Consider the following 22023-nt stretch of genomic DNA (forward strand, 5'->3'; position numbering starts at 1 on the left):
TAACTATCCTTTCCTTTGTACTGTGTAAGGGAACATCGTTCATGCTTCCATCCACCCACCTACCCATCCAACCAGGTAACAAACACCCAAAACACACCTAGGCTATCATGGATCTTTGTTCCTTCACCAGTCGCTGTTTACCTCTCCTCTAGATTACTTACAAAGAATATGGTTTGAGTTGTTTTGGTGCCAAACAATATTCCAGAAAGAAATACTCCGCAGAACAAGTCGGAAATAAATAAGGAAAAAGAAAACGAAGGCCTGGCGAAAGGGGGGATAGAGGTGGGGGTGGAGAGGAAACAGGAGGGTCGTCCTAGCAGAGGTGGGTGGCAATCTTCTCGCCTCTCTGACTGGATTCTGACTTGCCCAGGGTTGTGGGGGGAGCGAGGGGGCGCGGGTCTGTGTGTGGGAAGGCGCTGAGAAAACCAGCCCACCCCGGGCAGCGGGGAAGGGGAAAGAGGGACTGGGAGGGCAGGAGTTGGAGGAGCTGAATTTCTCAAACTCTGTGGTCTGGATTCCAGCGTCAGAGCCCGAGCTGTTTACCTTCTCCCCACCCGACCCTCCTCCAACAACACACCCACATTTTTCCTAAGAATTCTGAGTCCGGAAGGAAGAGAAGAAAACAGGTGTCGGGTAGTCTTGCCCTCCTCCGCGCCCCCACCCGGTTCTCCGATTTCACAGTCGCCCCCACTCACCCCAAGGTAACCCGGCTGGAAGCGCGGGCACAGGCGTGGCAGCCCGCCTCACCCCCCGAACTCCGAGGGCTGGCATACCGAGTGCCTGGTTCTTCGTCGGTAAAACTCTCACCCAAGTGTCGTGTGACTTGAGTAGGTCCCTAAGACACGTCAGGAGCTCAGACAGCGCTGGGCGCTACGTCGTCGGTGCTCTGCCCCCTGCGAATGGAGGCGAGGGCCAGGGTCCCCGTGTCGTGCTCCGTCCCCTCCGAGGCGGAGCCAGGCGAGCGACCCTCGCTAAACCTGGGGACACCGCCTGACCGCCGTCCTCTTCCGCGGATAGGAACTGACAGCCATCTGGGGGCCGATGGCGGCCGCTGTGCAACCCTGGGATGGCTGTGTAGACATTCCCATTTCTCGCATGAGGACACTGAGGCTTCCCTCCAGGGCCAGCACCTCATACGCCCGTGCTGATTTCCAAACTCGCCTTCCTCTCATCGCAGTCCGTCTTCTGGAGCCTCACCCGGGGTGCAGGGCGCAGAGTCTGAGGACAGGGGACCACGCACGTTTGCGGGGAGCCCAAGCATGTGCAGGGGCGCTGAGCCCGAACCCCGCGGAGAGGAGGGGCGCCCCCATCCCGCCCCCCGCTTCCTGCGCGCGGAGGCCGCCCTGCTGATCAGGGGCAGCCCGGGACCAAAGTCCGGGAAGGGCTACCTCGAGGTCCGCAGCCCAGCCAACTGCCCAGCCGTGGGGGCGGCGGGGGGGCGGCAGGGGGCAGCGGGAGGCGGCAGGGGGCCGGGGGGGGGGCGTTGCCTCGCCCTTTGCCCCCACCCAGGGTTGCGGATTCGCTAGGCGGCCAATGGGCGGCTGGGCGGAGCCGCACCCCTTCTACACCCGCCAGGGCAACAGGCTCCAGAGCCGGCTCCCGGGCTACCATGGAGCGTCCGGTGAGGGTGAAGACTTGGGTGGAGGAGAACCGGGCCTCCTTCCTGCCCCCGGTTTGCAACAAGCTCCTGTGAGTCCCACGCACGCTGCCCTCCTCCTGTCTTCTGCCCCCACCTCCCTTCCTCCGTCCGCACCCCTCACCCCTCACCCTCCAGCCCCCCTCACCCCTCACCCCTCACCCTCCAGCCCCCAGCTCCTTCACCCAGGAATTTGAAGAAGGGGCCTGCCATCCTCTTGTGCCTTCGGAGGGGGAGGGGGAGGGCAGGCTGTTCTGGATTCCCCCACCCTCATTTGTTCCTCTTTCGAGACTCTGCCCTGGAGATTTTGACCTTTATTTCTGAAGATGGTTGGGTGACTGAGACTAGTGGAGATACAGATGGCAGGTCACCGCCCTATCCCCAGGACTTAGAAATAGCTCTCTCCCACCCCCCCACCCCCCAGTGATTTTCAGAAGTCTGGGGACTGTGGTTTTAATGATGCCCCAGAATTGCAGTAGAACCTGACGCTAGAGTGTCAAGTCGGAAGGTCACCTCCTGCGGGAGGATCTCGATTTTGTGCCTTCCCCAGGCCCCTCCTTACAAGTGTGCATACACACTCCCACCAGGAGGCACCTAGCCACCACTGCCCACAGCACCCAGCAGGGCCAGTAGTGTTCCACACCAGTCTTTCTCCAGCAGACCTGGGGCCTCCTCCGTGGCCCCTTCACCTCACTCCCCTGCCCTCTACCCCATGGCTGGGCCTCGTGTGCTCCCCAGCTCCTGGTTCACATTGTCATATCTGCAGAACATTCCCGGTGACCTGGCACCCCAAACCACACAGCAGTACTGGCACACGTTGACAAGCCAAAGGCTTAGTCCTCACACTAGCTGCTTAAGGTGGGAATCTAATAGGGACTCTCCCAGTGTCCCACAAGTTAGCATGGGTCCTGGTCTAGACTCCAGACCATGTAAGAGTGTGACTCGCAAGTCCACACCCTTGGTCACCATGTGGCACTGCCACCACCAGTCACAGCCAAACCCCTACGCCCATCCCAGAGCTTCCTGTATTCTACCACTATTGTGGCCCTCACCCTTTCCTCCTCTTCATCCCTGTGCAGCTGGTTCTCGGTCCCCCAAGGGGCCCCAACCGCATCTCGAATCACTCTGCTCCTCTCCAGCCCTCTGGCCACTGCTCTGCGGCCACCGTTGTCACCACCAGCCTGGGTGGTGTGGGCTGCCCCTGCCTCCAGGCCCCCCCACCCAAGCCTCTGGCTCAGCCCCAATAATAACGGTCACAAAATGCAGGCCCTGCCTTTTGTTCATTCAGCAGGTGTTTGCTGAGCTCTCAGTACATGCCAGACACTGTTCTGGACACTGGAGATGCAGCAGAAAACAAGCTGACAGTCCCTTCCTTGGGGAGCTAACATTTGGGTGAGAGGAGGAGGCCAATACATAGAAAAAGAGACAAGGAGTGGAGGCAGGCCAGCATAATGGGCCTTTGGACGGAACAGAGCTGTGGCCCCCCACCCCCTGTTGGCTAGGGCTGCCAAGGACAGTCTGCCCCCGGCCTCTCCTAGTTCCTGGGGGCTTGGTGGCAATCTTGACCTTCCTTGGTTTCTGCTGCATCAACCTGATCTCTGTCCTCATTTCACAGGGCACTCTCCCTGTCAGTGTGTTTGGGTCTAAATTCCACCCCCCCCCTTTAAAAAAATTCTTTATTTATCTATTTGAGAGAGAGTGAGAGAGAGAACATGCACAGTGGGGGTGGTACAGAGGGAGAGGGAGAAGCAAACTCTCTGTAGAACAGGGAGCCTGATGTGGGGCTCCATCCCAGGACCCCAGGATCATGACCTGAGCCAAAGGCAGACGCTTATGACTGGACCACCCAGGTTCCCCTACATTTCCCCTTTTACTAAGGATTAGTGTGACTTCACTGTGGCTTAACCAGTTACATACGTCTTCAATTACCCGATTTCCAAATTGGATCACATTCTGAGGTCCTGGGGGTAGGACATCAACATATGAATTTGGGGGTGAGGGGGTTACGTGAAACTGTAGTGGGGAGGGGTGAGCAGAAGAAGAGGGACATGGTCTGGCTGAGGTACTCCAGCTAATGGCTGGAAATAGTTATGGAGTGGGCTCATTCAAGAACTTTCCATATGGGGGCGCCTGGGTGGCTCAGTGGGTTAAAGCCTCTGCCTTCAGCTCAGGTCATGATCCCAGGGTCCTGGGATCAAGGCCCGCATTGGGCTTTCTGCTTAGCAGGGAGTCTGCTTCTTCCCCTCTCTGCCTGCCTCTCTGCCTACTTGTGATCTCTGTCTGTCAAATAAATAAATAAAATCTAAAAAAAAAAAAAAAAAAAGTAATTGGAGACCTTGAACAGGACCAGGGATCCTGGTTGATGAAGCGGTAAGTCCCCCACTACTAGGTCAGAGGATGTTGGGGACACACACACAAATCCACTGAGATACAGGTACAAAAAGAGTCTACAGGTATACAAATAGTCTCAGACACACACACACACACACACACGCACGCGCACACACACTTGGATGGGCACAACTATACTGAGATGAGAGGGGAAGGGAGGAAATGTAAAGACTGTAGGGACAACGATACAGAAACAACCCTGTCACCTCTCCCAAGTGTAGCCAGTCTCCTTCCAGGCCCCCCATGGGCCCCTGCACCCCTCCTGTCCTGTCCCGTGAGCTGGTTCAGGACCTCTTCCCCTTTGTCTATTGCAGGCACCAGGAGCAGCTCAAAGTCATGTTTGTCGGGGGCCCCAACATCAGGAAGGACTACCACATCGAGGAGGGTGAGGAGGTACGCCTGCTACTGCCCACTTCTTTAATAGCCTTGGAGGAGGGGGAACTGCCCAAGCAAGAGCCAGAGCCGGTGGACAGGAGGGGTGGGGGGTGGCCAGGTGGCTGATGGATGAAATTCCAGGGCAGAACGGCTGCCTGCACATTGTGGGTGCACAGGGATGGCTCCATCCTCCAGCTCTGTGGGGGAGGCCCTAGGAAAGAGCCCAGGCTCTGTGGGTATGAGAGGGAGGCTCCAGCTGCTGCATATCATTCCTTGGGCATCCTGTGCCAGGTGCGATGGCTTGGTTCCCTCCCCCTCAAATATGAATATGGAAGACTGGCCTCCCAAATGAGACCCAAATGCTGACAGGGACCTGGGTGCTCTACTCTGGTCTCCGGAGTTGAGTTCTCCGGAGATGTTTGGGACGGAGAGGCTCCCTCCTTATCTAGAGGGCCCAAGACACAGGAGTTCCTGGGGGCTGTTTGATGGAGGGGGAGGGTGGGTGGGGTAATTTGCACTGAATACCCTCTTGTACCTCGGATTTTGACCCATCTCTGTACTTCCCCTAGCCCAAGGTAAATAAACAAAAGTAGGATTAAAAAGAAAAAGGTGGGCCCCTTGAAGGAGGGACATTGGTGGATTTCCAGCTTTCAGGATCTCTGGTGACAAAAGATGATCATGGGGGGCCTGATGCAAGGGTTCAAGGTCCAGAGTCCAGCCTCCACCGCCACCCCAGGCCTCCCAGCCACAGTCACCAGCCTCCACCGCCACCCCAGGCCTCCCAGCCACAGTCACCAGCCTCCACCCCCACCCCAGGCCTCCCAGCCACAGCCAGGGCCTGGAGGAAGCATAGGAGAATCACTCACTCAACAAATATTTACAGAGCACCTAGTTGGGGGCGAAGGGGGCAAGGCAGGGGAGTGAGGACCCCAGGCCAACAGGGAGCAGCCTCCCAGGACAGGCCAGATAACCCCTCACATCTCTCCCAGCCACCAGATTCTCACTGCACCTCACGGGAGACCGTTTTCCTCTGTGGCAAAAATCAGCAGGAATATCCAAAGCCACAGAGAGAAGACCAGGTTGGATAGGGATGGCCACTGAGCACAGTGGTACACTAGACTGGTTTCAGCTTTCTCTGCTTGCCTCAGTCAACCGTAGGCCCCTCCGCTTGCCTTCCAGAGGCTTCCACTCTGTTAGCCCTGGTGTCAGTGCCCACCTTTCCTGTCTCATTCCCTCTTTCCTTCCCTTGGCCCCGAGCGTCTCTGCCCCACACCCCACTTTTGGGCCTCCCCAAGCTTGTCTGGTAGTGTGGATGGGTGTCTGTCCACTGAGGGGCCCAGGCCAAGCAGTGACTCAGCTGGTGGCTGACAGATGAGGAGGGCTGGTCTGAGCAGGTAGGTGGTCCCTCTCAGGAAAGACAGATACTCAGGTGGCTGGGAGGAATTTGACTAGAAGTGGGTTTGTGCCCCTGTAAGGCCTTGGAGGCCAGATTCAATTTAACATCTGCCTGAGCTGGGATATAGTTCGTCTGGCGGCTCCAGCGCTCCAGTCTGTAGCACGTGTCAGGGGAGGCTGGGGCCTCAAAGCTGGAGTGACAGAACTGCTCATAAAGGCCTTCAGGAAGTTTCTCGGGTGTTCAGATCAGAACTCAGGCCAAGCACCTGGAAGAGGAAGGAGGCAGGGACAGAGCCTGACTGCTGTCCTGTCCCATAGGTGTTCTACCAGCTAGAGGGCGACATGGTTCTCCAGGTCCTGGAGCGAGGGAAACACCGGGCTGTGACCATTCGGCAGGGAGAGGTGAGCCGGGGCTCCAAGGAGCAGGAACCCAAGGTCCTCTTGTGCTGGCTTTGGGAGCTCTGGCTTTGGGAGTGTGTCCTCCCTGCCTTGTCCTGCCTCCCTTCCCAGACCTTGGGCTCTTCCTCCTGTGAGCTGCCCATCTTCAGCAAGGCCTCCGCTCCGGGCTGGAGGCTTGAAGAGACGGGGGGGGGGGGGGGGGGCGTTGCTGGACCCCGTGGGCCAGCGGGGGAGGCCATTACAGGGGGGGCGCCCAGGTCTCCAGAGGGGGTTGCTGCCTTGCGACACCTTGTCTCCCCCACTACAGATATTCCTGCTTCCCGCCGGGGTACCCCACTCTCCACAGAGGTTTGCCAACACCGTGGGACTGGTCATTGAACGGACACGGCTGCAAACGGAGCTGGATGGGCTCAGGTAAATGGGCCTCGTCCAGGCATCCAGGGCAGAGATGGGGGCAAGCAGCAGAGGAAAGACCCTAGATAGACTCGGGGAAGTGCTTGCTGACCACGGAGAGGGTTAGAAGCAGTGCAGATCCTGTGTTTGCTGGCTCACGGGATGAGTTAGAGGCAGTGGGAGAGGGAGTCTGATGATGGGGGTTAGGAAAGATGTCCTCTGTGACCCCCTGGGAGCCCACTCAGCCTGAAGACCAGAACCTGCGCTTCCCGCACCGAGGTCTTCGGGGGGTTGGGGGTAGGGGGGATGCCAAAGTCAGCCCTTCCTTCCTGGCGTGGGCGGCCAGGAACACTGCCACTCCTCCCAGCGATGCCCTCCTTCAGCCTCGGCTTGTTTCTGTTCCCCCAACTCATTTCACAGCCAGGGCTGACATGCATATGACACTGGCTAGGGCCTCCGATAGATGCTTGAGGTGTATCTATCCATCTCACCCGCCCGGAGATCCTGAGAGGCAGGGGCTGCTGTCATCTCCACTTTACAGATAAGAAGACTGGGCACAGGAGCGCTTGGGTGTCTCAGTGGGTTAAGCCTCTGCCTTCGGCTCAGGTCATGATCTCAGGGTCCTGGGATCGAGCCCCACATCCGGCTCTCTGCTCAGCGGTGAGCCTGCTTCCACCTCTATCTCTGCCTGCCTCTCTGCCTATTTGTGACCTCTCTCTGTCAAATAAATAAATAAAATCTTTAAAAAAAAAAAAAAAAAAAGAAGGGGCGCCTGGGTGGCTCATTGGGTTAAAGCCTCTCCCTTCGGCTCAGGTCATGATCCCAGGGTCCTGGGATCAAGCCCCGCATCAGGCTCTCTGCTTGACGGGGAGCCTGCTTCCTCCTCTCTCTCTGCCTGCCTCTCTGCCTACTTGAAGAGGGGGGAGCGATCTCTGTCTGTCAAATAAATAAATAAAATCTTCTTAAAAAAAAGAAGAAGAAGAAGAAGACTGGACACAGGGGAGTTGAGTTTGCTAGAAGGCAGCAGAGCTGGCATTACAGAGAAATAGGAAATTAGGGTCAGGTCAATCTAGATAAGACTGTGAGTCAGCACAGAGGAAGAGACAAACACTGGGGTGGGGTGGGGGGCAGCCACTCTTTCCAGAGCTGAGCTCCCAGTGGGCGCCAGTCAGTCACCCATCTATTATCTGATGCAGCCTGTGGTTCTGAGGGACACAGGTTTTTCCAAAAGCTAAACTATTTTTCTGTATTTTTTAAATAAGAAAATGACACTTCTCCCCAAGTTCCTGAGATTGGGATCCTTTGCCCCCCATCTCCTGTTACAATGGTATTTTTTAATACTACCTCCCCCTTTTTTTAATTTTTTATTTGACAGAGAGAGATCACAAGTAGGCAGAGAGGCAGGCAGAGAGAGAGAGAGGAGGAAGCAGGCTCCCCGCGGAGCAGAGAGCCCGATGCAGGGCTCGATCCCAGTACTCTGAGATCATGACCTGAGCCGAAGGCAGCGGCTTAGCCCACTGAGCCACCCAGGCACCCAATACTCCTCCCCCTTTTTAAAAGATTTTATTTATTTATTTGACAGACAGAGATCCCAAGTAGGCAGCGAGGCAGGCAGGGAGAGTGGAAGGGAAGCATGTTCCCTGCTGAGCAGAGAGCCCGATGCAGGGTGGGGCTCTATCCCAGGATCCTGGGAGCATAACCTGAGCTGAAGGCAGAGGCTTTAACCCACTGAGCCACCCAGGTGCCCCACTTCCCCTTTTTCTAATCAGCCAAGTCCTACACATTCAGGCTTGAAGTCAGGAAAAGTAAAAGGAGGCAAGAAAACAAAGTTAAAACTTTTTCAGGAAGAGGGAAAATGTTATGGAATGTGAATGATGTCTCTGTAACACCAAATGGACAATAATAAAGGGAAAACAAACAAACAAACAAACCTGTCGTCAGTTAAACCTCATAAAGCTGTTCACCTTCTGTCTTGCCTCTTTCATATCTACACCTTTCAGCATTGCAGTCTTAGCAAGCATGGGGTTGAGTTTTGATTTTGTTACTTAAGAAACTCATAAGCCTTCTTTATACCATTCAATGCTTTTCAAAAACACAATGATATATTAACCAACTGTTACAGCAACAGAGGTCTGTCCTTTGATTCCAAAAGACATCTTTCACCAGGCTTTATGAAAGAAGTCTTTAGTGACAGAGTGGATAGTGTCCTCAATAACATTTTTAAAATTATTTGTTTATTTATTTGAGAGAGAGAGCGAGCTTGCACTCATGCGAGTTGGGGAAGAGGCAAAGAGAGAGAGACAGACTCCACACTGAGCACAGAGCCAAATGCAGGGCCCTATCTCCCCAACCCTGAGATCATGACCTGAGCTAAAATCAAGAGCCGGTTGATTCAGTCGGGTGACTGAACCACGCAGGCACCCCATCTTCAATAACATTTTTACAATAAGAGATTTCATCTTCCTGTTTTGAATTTTTTTTTTTTTAGACTTTATTTTTTAAGGGAAGCTTGGGTGGCTCAGTGGGTTAAGCGTCTGCCTTCGGCTCAGGTCATGATCCTGAAGTCCTAGGATCAATTCCTGCATGGGGCTCCTAGCTCAGTGGCAAGTCTGCTCCTCCCCCTGTTCCTCCCTCTGTTCCTCCCCCTGCTCCTCCCCTGCTTCTGCTGTGCTCCCTCACTCTCTCTTTCAAATGGAAAAATAAAGTCTTAAGAAAAAAAAAAAAAGCTAGGGGCTCAGCATTCAAATGCTACTCTGAAGGCAAGATTTCTGGTGGCCAGCTCCAGCCCAGGATTGAAGGTAAGATGAGCTCTGTGTCTATAAACCATGTCCCATAAGCAAGACCACTTCTCTTTCTCAGGAGGAGCTGGAAAGGACGAACCAGGCCTGGCCCTGGGAGTAGTAGAGCCTGAGAATTAGACATTAGGTCAAAAAAAGCACAGCACACACCAGGGGCCTGAGGCACGACCGCCATCAGCCAGCGGAGGAGCACACTGAGCCTGTCTGAGGCTTGGTGGACTGGTCTTGGAGAGGCTAGGTGTACACGTACGTGGTCTTGCCTCTGGAAGAGGCCCAGCCCTTTGCTCCAATTCTCAAAGGCATCCATGACCCCAAGAACACCTCATCCGGGGGTATCTTCTGTATGTCGGTTCCATAAGGTTCCATGCACTCTGATCTAGAGCTGTAGCTGATCTAGACTCCCCAGCCACAGGCCCTGTATTCAGGATCAGCTTCAGCTTCCTGTCTGGGAAAATGAAGACCCTTGTTATTGATGTTGTCTGTGTTTCTAAGACTGCCTCGAGTCTGTCCAGTTCCTGCCACTTACAGGCTGTGGAATCCCTGCCAAGTTACCCACCTTCTCCGAGCCCCAGAGTTCTAGCATCTTAAATGGTCAAACTTGGGCAATCAGGAATGCAAATAGATTCGATAATAGCCACTGCTCCCCCCACTCTCCACCCCGCCACCAGGCTTTGGGGCATATAATGCTTCTGGGAGAGCCAGGGGTGGGCGAGTGAGCATCAGCCACTAGGTTGTGCAAACAGGGTGAAGAAGCATCCAGCTCTGGGGGCCAGGGTTAGCCATTGTCCAGACCTCCACAGGTAGCTCCCCCCCCCCCAGGCTGCCCAGGTGGGGAGCTGGGTTACCTGTCCTTTGCTCTGGCAGGTACTACGTGGAGGACACTACGGACGTCCTGTTCGAGAAGTGGTTCTACTGCGAGGACCTTGGCACACAGTTGGCTCCCATCATCCAGGAGTGAGCCCTCAGCCCAGTCCCTGCCCCTTGTTCTCTGAGGCCCCTTGCTCTGACCGGGTAGGGCAGACCCACCCAGCAGTCCCCACCGCACTGGAGCCAGCGTGCCTGGGGTGTCGGGGGAGGGGGATGTCTGCCTCTTCCAGAGGGGAGGGCCTGGGCTGGTAAGGGAGGGGAGGGTGGACCTACATGGAATTGTATAGGGACCGTATGAGTGTGTGGGCTCCTGCACCCGAGAGCATATGAGTGTGTGTGTATCTGTGTGTCTCCCTGGACTGCTCATTCGGGAATGCTGGCCACTTGTCCTCCTCCCCCTTTCTCCCTGCAGGTTCTTCAGCTCTGAGCAATACAAAACAGGAAAGCCCATCCCTGGTGAGCCCCCTGGGAACTGCCTTTCTCCCTTCTCTGCTTTCCCAGAGTAGAATGGGTCTTGCCTCAGAATACCAGTCTCCTTTTGAGTACTCTTGCCAGTACTAAAGGCATGAGATGATGGCCCCAAATAGTGTCCCCCATGTGGCTGCTTGGTCCTCAAGCTGGATCCAGAGCCCATTCTGGTGATTCAGAGCTGAGACCCCTGGGCCTGCAGGGGTTCTGGGCAGGGCGTGCCGGAGGCCACTGACATAGCTCTGCTGTGGGTGCAGACCAGCTGCGACAGAAACCACCATTCCTCCTGAGCACGCGATCTGTCATGGAGCCCATGTCCCTGGAGGCCTGGCTGGATGGGCACCGCAGGCAGCTGCAGGCAGGCACGCCCCTCAGCCTGTTTGGGGACTCCTTTGAGACACAGGTAATGAGGCCCTGTGCCACCCAGGGCATCTACCCAGCAGCCCTGGGAAATGGGAACTAATCACCCACACATACACACGAGCGCGCGCGCGCACACACACACACACACACACACAGAGTTTCAGAAATTGTGACATAAACAAAGGCCTTCCTGTTTCCTCCCTGACTCAGAGAGTGATGGCTCTGTGAGGAGTGGAGGCTACACGGTCTCAAGTCTTTCTTTGCCTTCAGAGTAGGGGGTTGCCCCATCCACTGACTGATTCCTAGGGGCCTAGTGTTATCTTTCTACTAGGAATTCCTGAACTTTTGGACAGTCTCAGCCTGGGGGGCCAGATGGAAGAGAAGTGCCTGGGGATGGAGAGAGGCAGAGACAGACCCACCCAAATAAAGCTGCCTTTCTTTCATTCAACATTTATTGAGGGGCGCCTGGGTGGCTCAGTGGGTTAAGCCGCTGCCTTCGGCTCAGGTCATGATCTCAGGGTCCTGGGATCGAGTCCCACATCGGGCTCTCTGCTTAGCCGGGAGCCTGCTTCCCTCTCTCTCTCTGCCAGCCTCTCTACCTACCTGTGATCTCTCTCTGTCAAATAAAATAAAATAAAATCTTTAAAAAAAAAAAAAAGAAAGAAAACATTTATTGAATGGCTATTATGATTCAGGCTTTGGTAGAAAAAAAGATAAGAGTCACTGCCTCAAAGAGTGTATGGTCTGATAAACAGACAAGTTAATCAAAAATTACCACAATCAGGTGATATGTTATTTGGTAGAGAAGCTTCAGGAAGCCATAGGACAATGAAGGACAAACCCAGGCTGGAGGGAAGTCAGGAAAGACTTCCTGGAGGAGGTGATGTGTAAGCTACATTTTTTTAAAGCAAATATAGGAGCTTGTCAAAGGAAGAAAGGGAGGCTGAGAGAGCATTACCAGTAAGGGAGAAGCATAGGTAAAGGTGTAGAAGCTTGAAATAGCCTGGCACTGCTAGGGGAATGAGGGCTGCAGGCACCAGGACTGGATGCCAGGAGGAGCAGGCAGTGCCCAGGTCCTATCAGGTATCCTGGGCTAGACAAGGTGCCAGGCTTGGGCTTGCTTGGGCTTTATAATTTGCCCCTGGCACATCCCTCGCAGTTTGGATCAGACACCCTCGTGGAGGGAAGCTCCCTGGGTGCACACCTGCCCCGAAAGTTATGGCCTGCAGACACCTGAGCTTAGACGGGGCCCTGAAAGCAGACGCACACCACGAAGCCCCTCCCAGCCCATCACGGCAATGGCATTTGCTACCAAGCTGGCCTCACGGTCCTGCCTTCTGCCTCATGCACACGCCTGCTTCCCCCCTGCTTCAGTTTATGCCAAAAGAATATCTACTGAGTCCTGCTCTGGGCCAGCAGGAGCAAGGCTTGCCCAGTAGCCGCCAGGCTGATGCAGGTCGAAGAGGCTGGTCCCCTCCCCTCTCCTCCTCCTCAGGCCAGAATCTCATGGAAGAAGGCAGGTGGGCCCTGTTTGTGGAACTATGTGTGTGATATGTGAGTCCACATTAAGCCGTGTGTGCATGAGTGCCTGGGTGCCGAGTGTACCCTGGCAGTCAGGCCTTCATACGGGTCAGCAGTTGTGGGGATGGGCAGCTGAGGAATCCGATGTGCACGTGTATGTGTGAAGGGCAAGCTGGCGTGATCCTGGACAGCAGGTAGGCAGCACTTTTCCTTGTGGAGGCAGTGGGGAGGCCCTCGGCCTGGCAGCCTTCCTCTCCAAGTCCTGGTCTAGACTCTAAACATGAAGATAAGGCTATGCCTGTTGCTGTGGGCCCAGTCTGGGGAGCAGGTTCAAGGCCATCTCCTGTGTGGGGCAGAAGCACCAGAAAGATGTGTGTTGCTTCCTGCCAGGTGATTGTCCATGGACAAGGCAGCAGCAAGGGCCCGAGACAGGACGTGGATGTGTGGCTGTGGCAATTGGCAAGTGGGGCCCCTGACGGTGGGGTGAGGGGGGGGGATGACATCCTCTCGCCCCCGGGGACCAGGCTGCCGCTGGGCCTTGGATGCCCAGAACCTGAAATGGCTCCCAGGGCCTCCCTGCCAAGACAGACTCAGGGACACCTAGATAGGTGTCGAGGCCCAACGGCCTCCATTCCTGTTCTCCTGCTCCTCGTTCCCAGGAAGGTTCCTCTGTGGTGACAATGGGGGACGAGCACCTGAGCCTGGCCCCGGATGACAGCCTTCTGGTGCCAGCTGGGAATGCGTGAGTACATGGGAGGACTTTGCCCTCAAGCTGCGGGACCATCCTCCTTCCCCTGGGATGCTCAGGACCCACCTGTCTGACCCCCACCCACCTGTGTCTCCGCAGGTACACCTGGGACCGAGGACGGGACTCTGTGGCCCTGGCTGTGACCCAGGACCCCGCCCGCAAGAAGCCCCTGGGCTGATCCTCTGGTTGCTGCCCCCCAAGGAGCCACAGTGCCTCCCTCCCCCACCCAATTCCCCTCTCTGCTTCTGCGTGTACTGCTGCCGAGATACTGCGTGTCCCTGGAGCAAGGTCCTGGACACTGCCATCCAGACTCCTCCTCCTCTCAGCCAGGCTCTTGGGGGGACAGTCATACCCCTTCTCTTCTATCATTCCTCTGCCCACTGCCCTACATAGTCTGCTCCATGATTGAGGCCGGGCTGCCTCTCCATCCCTCTGTCCTCCCAGGCTCAGGACAGCACTCGCCTGCCACCCCGAGGGCCCTCAATAAAGGCTTCCTGGTGGACAAGTGCCTGTATGTCTGCAAGCACACGGGCTATCATTGATGGCCGCCCCCTGTGCTCCTGAGACTGTGTCTGTCTGTCTGATGTGTGGGGGGCACCAGGTGAAGTAGGTGTATGGACAGTCTGTTAGTGTGTGTTCTTACTTGTAAAGGGGCTCACTTCACTGTGTGTGTGGCCCATCCATTCAGTTCTGGGGCTCGTCCCGGGGACATAGCTCTTATTGTCCCTCTGCCTCTTAGTCTTTCCCACTTATTTTCAGATGACTTTTAAAAACAGCATCTGTTGGGTTTTTTCCTCTCTAGTAACAAGTGATGTATACTAATTGTAGAAAGCAAAAATACTTAAAAACACAGGATCCACCACCTGGAGTAAACCACAGTTAACACATGACGGTCATGGTAACCAAAGTGATATCAGGAACTTGGCAGTGGGCCGGTATCTGCTCCCCGGCTATGTACAGGCACCATGTCCAAAGACCCAGAAGGCTCCTGGGTGCTCTGCAGGGTTCTGGAGTGCTGGGAACCCTAGAAGCAGCTGTGGGTAGAGACAAAACCCAGAACCTACAGCAGAGATCAGAACTCAGTTTCCTGGGACTTCAGCGAGAAATCCAGAAGGGGTTGCGGGTGGCGTAAGTGAAGTGGGATCTAGATGGAACAGGTTCCTGGTGAGAGAGTCATAGCTTCCTCAAACAGGGGGTCTCAACCCTGCCTGCCCCCACTGCGGCCTGGCAGCCCACTCCTTGGATTCACTATGCTGCAGGGCAGATGGGAACCTGGCTTTGCTGAAAAGGGTTTCCACCCCCGAGGAATGTCAGAGACTGTGCCCATCTCTACCTCTAAGGCTTTCCTCTCCCACAGGCCAAGAAGAAACACTGCTGCCTCCCCCTACAAACTCATACAGTTCAGGAGGTGAAGGCAGAGGCTGGCGTGACCATGGGCTACAGCACAGCCTTGCACTCTGCAGGAACTGAGGAGAGGACATGGGGAATGTCCCAAGGATGTCCCCTGCACAGAGCCAGGGGGCTAGGAGAAGACAAGCTTTCCCCTAGTGCCCAGGGCAAACCTACTCTGAGAAAATAATGCAAATTAGATCTGTTTTTCTGAACATTGACTCCGTGCTAGGGAACTCCCTAAGAGGTTTAGCAAACAAGCAGCTCTGGTTCTAAACAAGGCCTGTCTGCATTCAAGCCTCAGGCCACCTGGCACCCCTTGGTCACAGCCTATTTGAGCCCGTCTACCTCAGCCTTGGCCAGATGGGAGCCTGGGACAGAGGAGAGAGGGACCTGGAGGCTTTGAGAGAGAGAGGCCAACAGCCACTGTGTCTGAAGCCCTGAGGCCTTGGCCGAGTGGGCGTGCCTAGCCCACTGCTGACCGCAGCCAGACGGCCAGGGCAGGCATCTAGAACCACAGCCTCCCTTGGCCCTGTCCCAGGTCATGAGGAGCCTGAGGCCCCAGGCACCCCTGCGAACACCATGCAGAGGTAGAACAGGACTTGCGCCTTGCCTGAGGACAGCTCTGGCCTCTACTGCCCTGTCTGTGGTGAATGCAGAGTCAGGATGGCGTGGGGCACACAGTGGACAGGGCATCTTGAAGGCTTACTGTATTGTTCTGTCTGGGGGAGGAGCCCCAGGTCCCAGGGCAGGAGAAACTGGCAGGGGAGCCCTCTGCGTGTAGGAGGTAGTTCATAGGGTACAAGGACTTTGGACACTCTGGAATCGGGGATCGTGGGGTACAAACAGGCTTATTCCACAAGGCCATGAGCATGTGGTCAAGGTATCAGCTAGACTCCCCACCTCCCTCTCCAGAAACAACATCCTGTTGGCACCACACTCCCTGCTGCCGGAGCTGATGGGGACAGGGAGGCAGCTATCCAGTCTGTACAGATAATGGGGGGTGGGGTGCAGGGTGGTCTGCGTGAATCTGAGAGCCATGGGTTGCCAGGACCAGCTCTGGCCTTCAGGCAAGCAAACATCTGAGCCCTCAAGGCTGCAGACACTCTTCTCCTCCTCACCCCAGCTGGGCCTTCCTCCCACGTCAGGGTCTCCCTGGGCTTCTGTCTCACCCTTACTGAGCCCTGCTCTCTTCCCCATGCCAGGGGTGGCCCAGACTCCCCACCCTTCTTCAGAGACCTTGCAGCCAGGTCACTTGGTGTGGGGGAAGGGGGAGAGGAGGGAAGGCTACAGAGTTCCGCTTTGGCTGGGTGTCTCTCAGTGGCCACAAGGGTGCTGATGAGAACACCAGGATATTGAGTCATCGTGGTGGCCAGCGGGCAGTGAACATCGTTCCTCCTGCCCCAAACACTCTCTCAGGGGTAGAAAGCATAGAGACTTCTCTCAGGTCCATGGCCCAAGCAGCCCATGGAATCTCACAACCTGAGCTCTTCCCCTCCCCTCCTTTCTCTCCCTCCTTCGGCTCTCCCTGGCTCCCTCCTCACCTCCCTCCCTCCCTCCCACCCTCTCCTCCTCTCCTTGGGCCTTCACCACAGATTCAGGCGCTGCAGGAGAGGCCTCAGGTTCCTGCTTCCCAGCCTCCTCCCTGACCGTGTCCGCCTTCCTGGCACCGATCCTGGGTATAGAGTTTGTCCTGGGGCTGGCAGGGAACAGCTTGGCGCTCTTCATCTTCTGCTTCCGCACGCGGCCCTGGATGTCGAACACAGTGCTCCTGGTCAGCCTGGTGGTGGCCGACTTTCTCCTGATCGTCAACCTGCCCTTTCGTGTGGATTACTACTTCCTGCACGAGCACTGGCGTTTCGGGGCCACCGTCTGCAAGCTCAACCTCTTCATGCTGTCCACCAACCGCTCAGCCAGCGTGGTCTTCCTCACGGCCATCGCCCTCCACCGCTACCTGAAGGTGGTGCGGCCCCACCACGCGCTGAGCCGGGCCTCCGTGAGGGCGGTCACCTGGGTGGCCGGGGGGCTCTGGGCCAGCATCCTGCTCCTCAACGGACACCTGCTCCTGGCCGCCTATCCCGATGGCTCCTGCCTCAGCTACAGGCTGGGGGTCAAGCCCTCGGCTTTGCTCCGCTGGCACCAGGCCCTGTTCGTGCTGGAGTTCTTCCTACCACTGGCACTCATCGTATTTGCCATCGTGAGCATCGGGCTCAAGATCCAACGTCGTGGCCTTGGGGGGCAGGCGGGCCCGCGGAGAGCTGTGCGCGTGCTGGCCGTGGTGGTGACTGTCTACACAGTCTGCTTCTTGCCCAGTGTTGTCTTCGGCATGGCTTCCTTAGTGGCCTTCCGCCTGGGTGCCTGCCCCGCCCTTGACCTCTGCACGCAGCTCTTCCATGGCTCCCTGGCCTTCACCTACCTCAACAGTGCCCTAGACCCTGTGCTCTACTGCTTCTCGAGCCCTAGCTTCCTCCGCCAGGTCCGGGCCCTGCTGGGCCTCACCGAGGGCCGGCAGGGCTCAGCCAGTGACGAGAGTTCCTACCAGCCATCTGCCCGGCGCCGGGAGGCCACTCGGAAGATGCAGGCTGTGGAGAAACTGTAGACGGAGGTCTCGCTGGAGGGCCCGCTCAAGTAAGAAGGTCCCTTTCGGGACTAGGGGTTCCCCAGGCTGCAAGAGGAAGGACGGCTGGGCTCTGACCTGGAGGGAGAAGGTTGCCAGCATAAGGTGCCTCAACCAACTGGATGTCGGCAGGAGCCAGGTGGGTGGCAGGGGAAGGAAATGGTCTCGACCTTCCAGAGCAGTGTGTCCCAGATGACATCCCCAGAGTGCAGGAAAGAGACTGATGGCGGGTGGAGACAAGACAGAGGCTGTAGCAGCTCCCCTCCAGACAAAGGGCCATACGGCTGCCCAGTCCAGGGGGAAAGCACAAGTCTTGCTTTGGAGGTTGGACAGTGCACATTTTTGTCATCTCCAGCTTGTCCCTTTCAATGCTAATAAACTGCCTTTTGAAAATGCAAGTTTGCCTCAGCTGTTCTAAGGAAAACTAAACAAATGTCTTTTGGCTCATCTGGCCCTGGGGTCAATAGGGTTCCAAGTGAGTACCCCAAGATGAAGGGAGACTCTGGGGACAGAGCAAGGAAGCCCCCCAGGACACCATCCTTCCACATTGCTCCTGGAGCCCTGCAGTATCCTTCTAGGCAGAAAAAATGCTTCTCTGGGTCATAGGAGGGCAGCTCATCTGGATCCCTGGGTGACCCTGGCTCCTTTCTGGTCTTTAGCTCCCCTTCTGCAGTCCTTGAGGTCTTGCCCAGTGCATCAAGGGCTCAGGCCCACCCTCCCCTAGGATAATGAGGAGATCTTGCACCTTGGAAGTTAACTGCTCCATCCAGCTCAGGCTCCTGGCTCAGCTCGGGATCCTACCCATAGCTTTCCTCAGCCCCAAGTACCCTTCCCTGGCTTTGGAACCTGTGGTGACTGTTAACCTAACCAGGACAGGACCCCAGCTAAGGACAGGAGCCTCAGAGTCACAGGGCTGGCTCATAGCCCTCTCCCAGGACCAAAGCCATCTTGTCCACCTCTATTCCTTTGTTCTGCTCGGTATGCCTGTGGTCAGTGTCCAACCATCTAAGTTAACCCATCTGTTGGCTTGGGTCCCCCAGGCACAAGGTGTATACCTGACATGAATTTGGGGGTTTTTTGTTGGGAGGGGCCTGGGGGCAAAGGGGTAGTGGTTAGTCCTTCTGTCCACAGGGGAAGTCACTGACTGGTAACTTCTTTTAGGACAGATTTCTTAAATATTTGTGCAGACCTAATCTGTATTTTCTACTCCAATCTCCTAAGTGTATCCTGGGAAAACAAGAAGTTTTCTAATCTGGGTTGGGAGAGGGTTTGGTATAGCCTTCAAGGCTTTTCAAAGGGCTACTAAGAGGTCAGTAAGGCCCTGTATAAGCACCACTTGAACCCCATGTGCCAACTCGGGAGAATGAACACACATACCTTCCCCACTGGCAGGACAGAAGAGGCTGGAACTAGTTCTCCACTCATCCTCTCAGCCACAGGCCTCTAGACCTCAGGTACAGGGTCTGATGAGAGGACCAAATTCCCTTTCCCCAACTCCCTTCGGAGTTTGAATCCAAGTCCAATCCTCTCATATCATAGACAGGGACACTCTCCCTCTGTTAAAAATTCTTAGGAATGGAGACCAAGGCCTAGGAATCACCGGTGCCCCGGGAGGAAAGCACTCAGAAGTAGTGCAGATGTTGGGGTGGGAGATGGAAAACACGTTAGGTGGAGGGAGGTGGCCTGGGAGACAATAGGTTGAACAGATACTGGAAACCATCTCCCGGGTGTGTCTCCAGCCTGCTTTCCTTTTCTGAAAACTCCCCAGCTTCTCTCAAAGCAAGGGTGTGCTGCCTGGGCCCCTGCAAGGAGCTTCCTCATGCCTCTGCCCTCCATGGCCCCCTGCTCCATGCCTCCCTTCTTGTTGCTAACTCTTTGACTCTGGTAGAGCCATTCCTAGAGACTCCCCACTTCTCCACCCTCTGCCATGAGGAGGAGTGGGCCAAGTCTGGGCCAGCCCACCCTCAGCCTGAGATCAATAATGCCAAGTAAGACTGGAGGCTGGGAACTGAGCACTTTCTCATGCAGCCCCACCCCCAGGGCTCTACAATGCACTGTGGGCCAAATGCCAGGCACCTTCCATCTGGTACCATCTCTTCCCATGTTTGTGGGCTCAGGGTGGCTCTGTGGGCAAATGGGGTTCCATATACCATTTCCTCCGTCTTCTCTCTACACTGGCTCCTTCTCATCTACCACACCATCATGTCCACCCACTCTCTCAGCAACTGGGCTCACTTGCCTTGCCCCCATTTCCCTAAATGGTTCCCATGGCTTCTGTGCAGTGTTGCCCCTCCCCTTGAGGAGTCCTAGAGACTAGCCACAGTTTGCGCCCACTCCTATCCTGCCCAGGATCCTCTTTGCCCCTCGTCTTGATGTTGAGGACTGCCCCCTCTCCAAGAAGCTGGGCCACCCCTCCCTTCACAAAGCCCTCTCTACAGGGAGTCTGGATGTCCCTCAGGGGAGAGAAGTGGGGACTTAGGCTGCCTCCACATTCTCCCTGCATGGAAGGCCTCCCTGGTCCTAATCTTGGTCCCTCGTTCTCCATCTGTGAAATAGGAACAGTGATTAGGCTCTCACCCAACTCCAGAGGTGTAGATGGAAATAACTGAAGATGCCAGAGTGCTGAGTAAGGTAGTTATTTACATGGTGAGGGAGGGGGAGAAGGAATGAAACGGGATGCAGGGGGAGGAGAGGAAGGCAAACTGGTTGAACTGTCCCCCTACACCCAGGAGAGTAGGGGGGCGGCACCCATGGTAATATATGGTAGGCTGGAGGCGGGTTGAGTAAAGACACTGTTTCCTACATTTGGGTTCCAAACAGCATTTGGTCCTTTGGGTGAGTTACACTATTTAGTGTGAATCTGGAGCAGAGCTTTGTCTTCTTTCTCCTAATATCCCAAAAGACAGCAAATGGGATCCCTGACTTCACTCTGTGGACTTCTGTGCTGGGGGAGAGCAGAAACGGCTGGGCTGACCCGCCATAGCCACTCATATCCAGCATTTACTGGGCTCCCATTGGGGGCCACACACTAAGCTACACAGGCAGATGATCGGGCTCTGACCTCCAGGCCAAGTCTGGGAGAGGTTTGATCTACAAGTGGACCAAATGCAACCCAAGCCAGTATAATTTAAGGTTTGGGTAGTAGTAGTGCAGGGCTGGGGGCACAGAAAAGCTAACTGCCTGGTGTCAGCGAAGTGATGCATGTAAGCTCAAGCCTGGAGGATGAGAAAAGCAGCAAAGGGAACGGCATTTCTGGCACAAGGCACAGCACTGTGAGAAGAGCTGCCATGGAGGGAAGGATAAGGTCGCTCAGGTGAGCGGAGGTGGCCTAGGCAGAGTTAGGGACAGGCGGGAAGACAGGCTGAGCCAACTAGGCTCACCACATTCAGAATGTGACCCAAAAGATAGGGACTGGCCATCCACAGAGGGTTCCACAGCTGCAAAATCCTGTGGTGGCAGGATCAAAACCAGCCCCTGGCAGGTGCACAGCAGTTGAGGTCACAAGGCAAGTAGCAGGATCTGTCAGACTCCCTGTTAAGAATGCCTATTGAAAGAGTATGATGCTGAACATCTGGGTGGCTCAGTTGTTTAGCATCTGCCTTTGGCTCTGGTCATGATTCCAGGGTCCTGGGACTGAGTCCCACATCAGGCTCCCTGCTCAGGGGGGAGTCTGCTTCTCCTTTTCCCTCTGCCCTTCCTCTCTGCTCATTCTCTCTCTCTCTCAAACCAAAAGGAAAATAATATGAGGTCTTTAGAACTAATGATGGTGGTGAATGGTTTCTGCTTCTTGCATCCATTGATCCTGACAAAAACATATGCTTTAGGGAGATAAAAACGTAATGAAAATACTTCTGCAGTATATTTTGCTATGACCCTGGTTCCTATACTCCTCTGAAATTTAAGACAGTTATCATTTGAACAATCTCTTTGTCTCTTACTTCCTCTGACTCTCCCAAGTCACTGAAACCGGAAGACCAGGAAGGGGAAGAATGCACCTGGTCTCTACAAAGGTTGGTAGCAAGATAAGCTCACATGTACTAGGATACTCCAAGTAGTCTACCAGAACTACGGCTTCCACCTATAGAGGGTCCCGGTGCTAAATGGAGGAACCTGGAATTCAAGGACAGGAAGGAAGGTCCTCATGGATACAAGTTCACAAATAATCTGGATGTTGGAATTCATTCACCTCTAAGTCTTTATTTATCAGAGCAGATGGAGGTACAGGATGTGCAAAGGATTTCAACCTCTCAGGACCAAGGGCAAGAAACCCCACCTACTGACTCAGTACCAGTCAAGAGCCCCACCGGGGGCTGCAGTGATCACTTCTGGCTTGTTGGGAAGTGAACAGAGTAAGATCACATGAAGGAAAAGCCATCATCTCACCTCCTGGGCTAATGTCCACTCCTGTGTCCCATCTCAGAACCCCAGCACAGTCCAGAGAACAGTAGCAGCAGACTACCTGGTTCTAGTCCTACTTCTACCACTTCCTGCTGTTTGACTTCTCGGTGCCTCTGTTTCCTCACCTGTAAAGACAGAATTACAGTACCCACCTCATGGCACCGGGCATCAGTGAGATAATCACCAGCGTTACCACAGTATCTGAGCTTTTATTTTCTGTGCTATTTTCACTGAGTGGTTATCAGAATAGACAGGAAAAACAAAG

At 55.3% G+C, this 22023-nt stretch overlaps 2 protein-coding genes across 2 annotated transcripts; both read left to right on the plus strand.

The window, feature by feature from the left end:
* The first annotated feature begins 1387 nt into the window (after window positions 1-1387).
* Window positions 1388-13917, plus strand: HAAO (3-hydroxyanthranilate 3,4-dioxygenase). The gene is made up of 10 exons (XM_045077747.1): window positions 1388-1689; window positions 4342-4420; window positions 6116-6199; window positions 6504-6610; window positions 10252-10341; window positions 10667-10710; window positions 10980-11125; window positions 12997-13065; window positions 13266-13348; window positions 13454-13917. The coding sequence occupies exons 1-10, from the start codon at window positions 1610-1612 to the stop codon at window positions 13530-13532; spliced, it is 861 nt and encodes a 286-aa protein (XP_044933682.1). The 5' UTR covers window positions 1388-1609; the 3' UTR covers window positions 13533-13917.
* Window positions 13918-16054: 2137 nt separating this feature from the next.
* Window positions 16055-17758, plus strand: OXER1 (oxoeicosanoid receptor 1). The gene has a single exon (XM_045077748.1). The coding sequence runs from the start codon at window positions 16497-16499 to the stop codon at window positions 17340-17342; it is 846 nt and encodes a 281-aa protein (XP_044933683.1). The 5' UTR covers window positions 16055-16496; the 3' UTR covers window positions 17343-17758.
* Window positions 17759-22023: the final 4265 nt, after the last annotated feature.

The sequence above is a fragment of the Mustela putorius genome, unplaced genomic scaffold (genome assembly GCF_011764305.1).
Source record: "Mustela putorius furo isolate JIRA1106 unplaced genomic scaffold, ASM1176430v1.1 tig00000224_pilon_pilon_pilon, whole genome shotgun sequence".
Classification (NCBI taxonomy): Eukaryota; Metazoa; Chordata; class Mammalia; order Carnivora; family Mustelidae; genus Mustela; species Mustela putorius.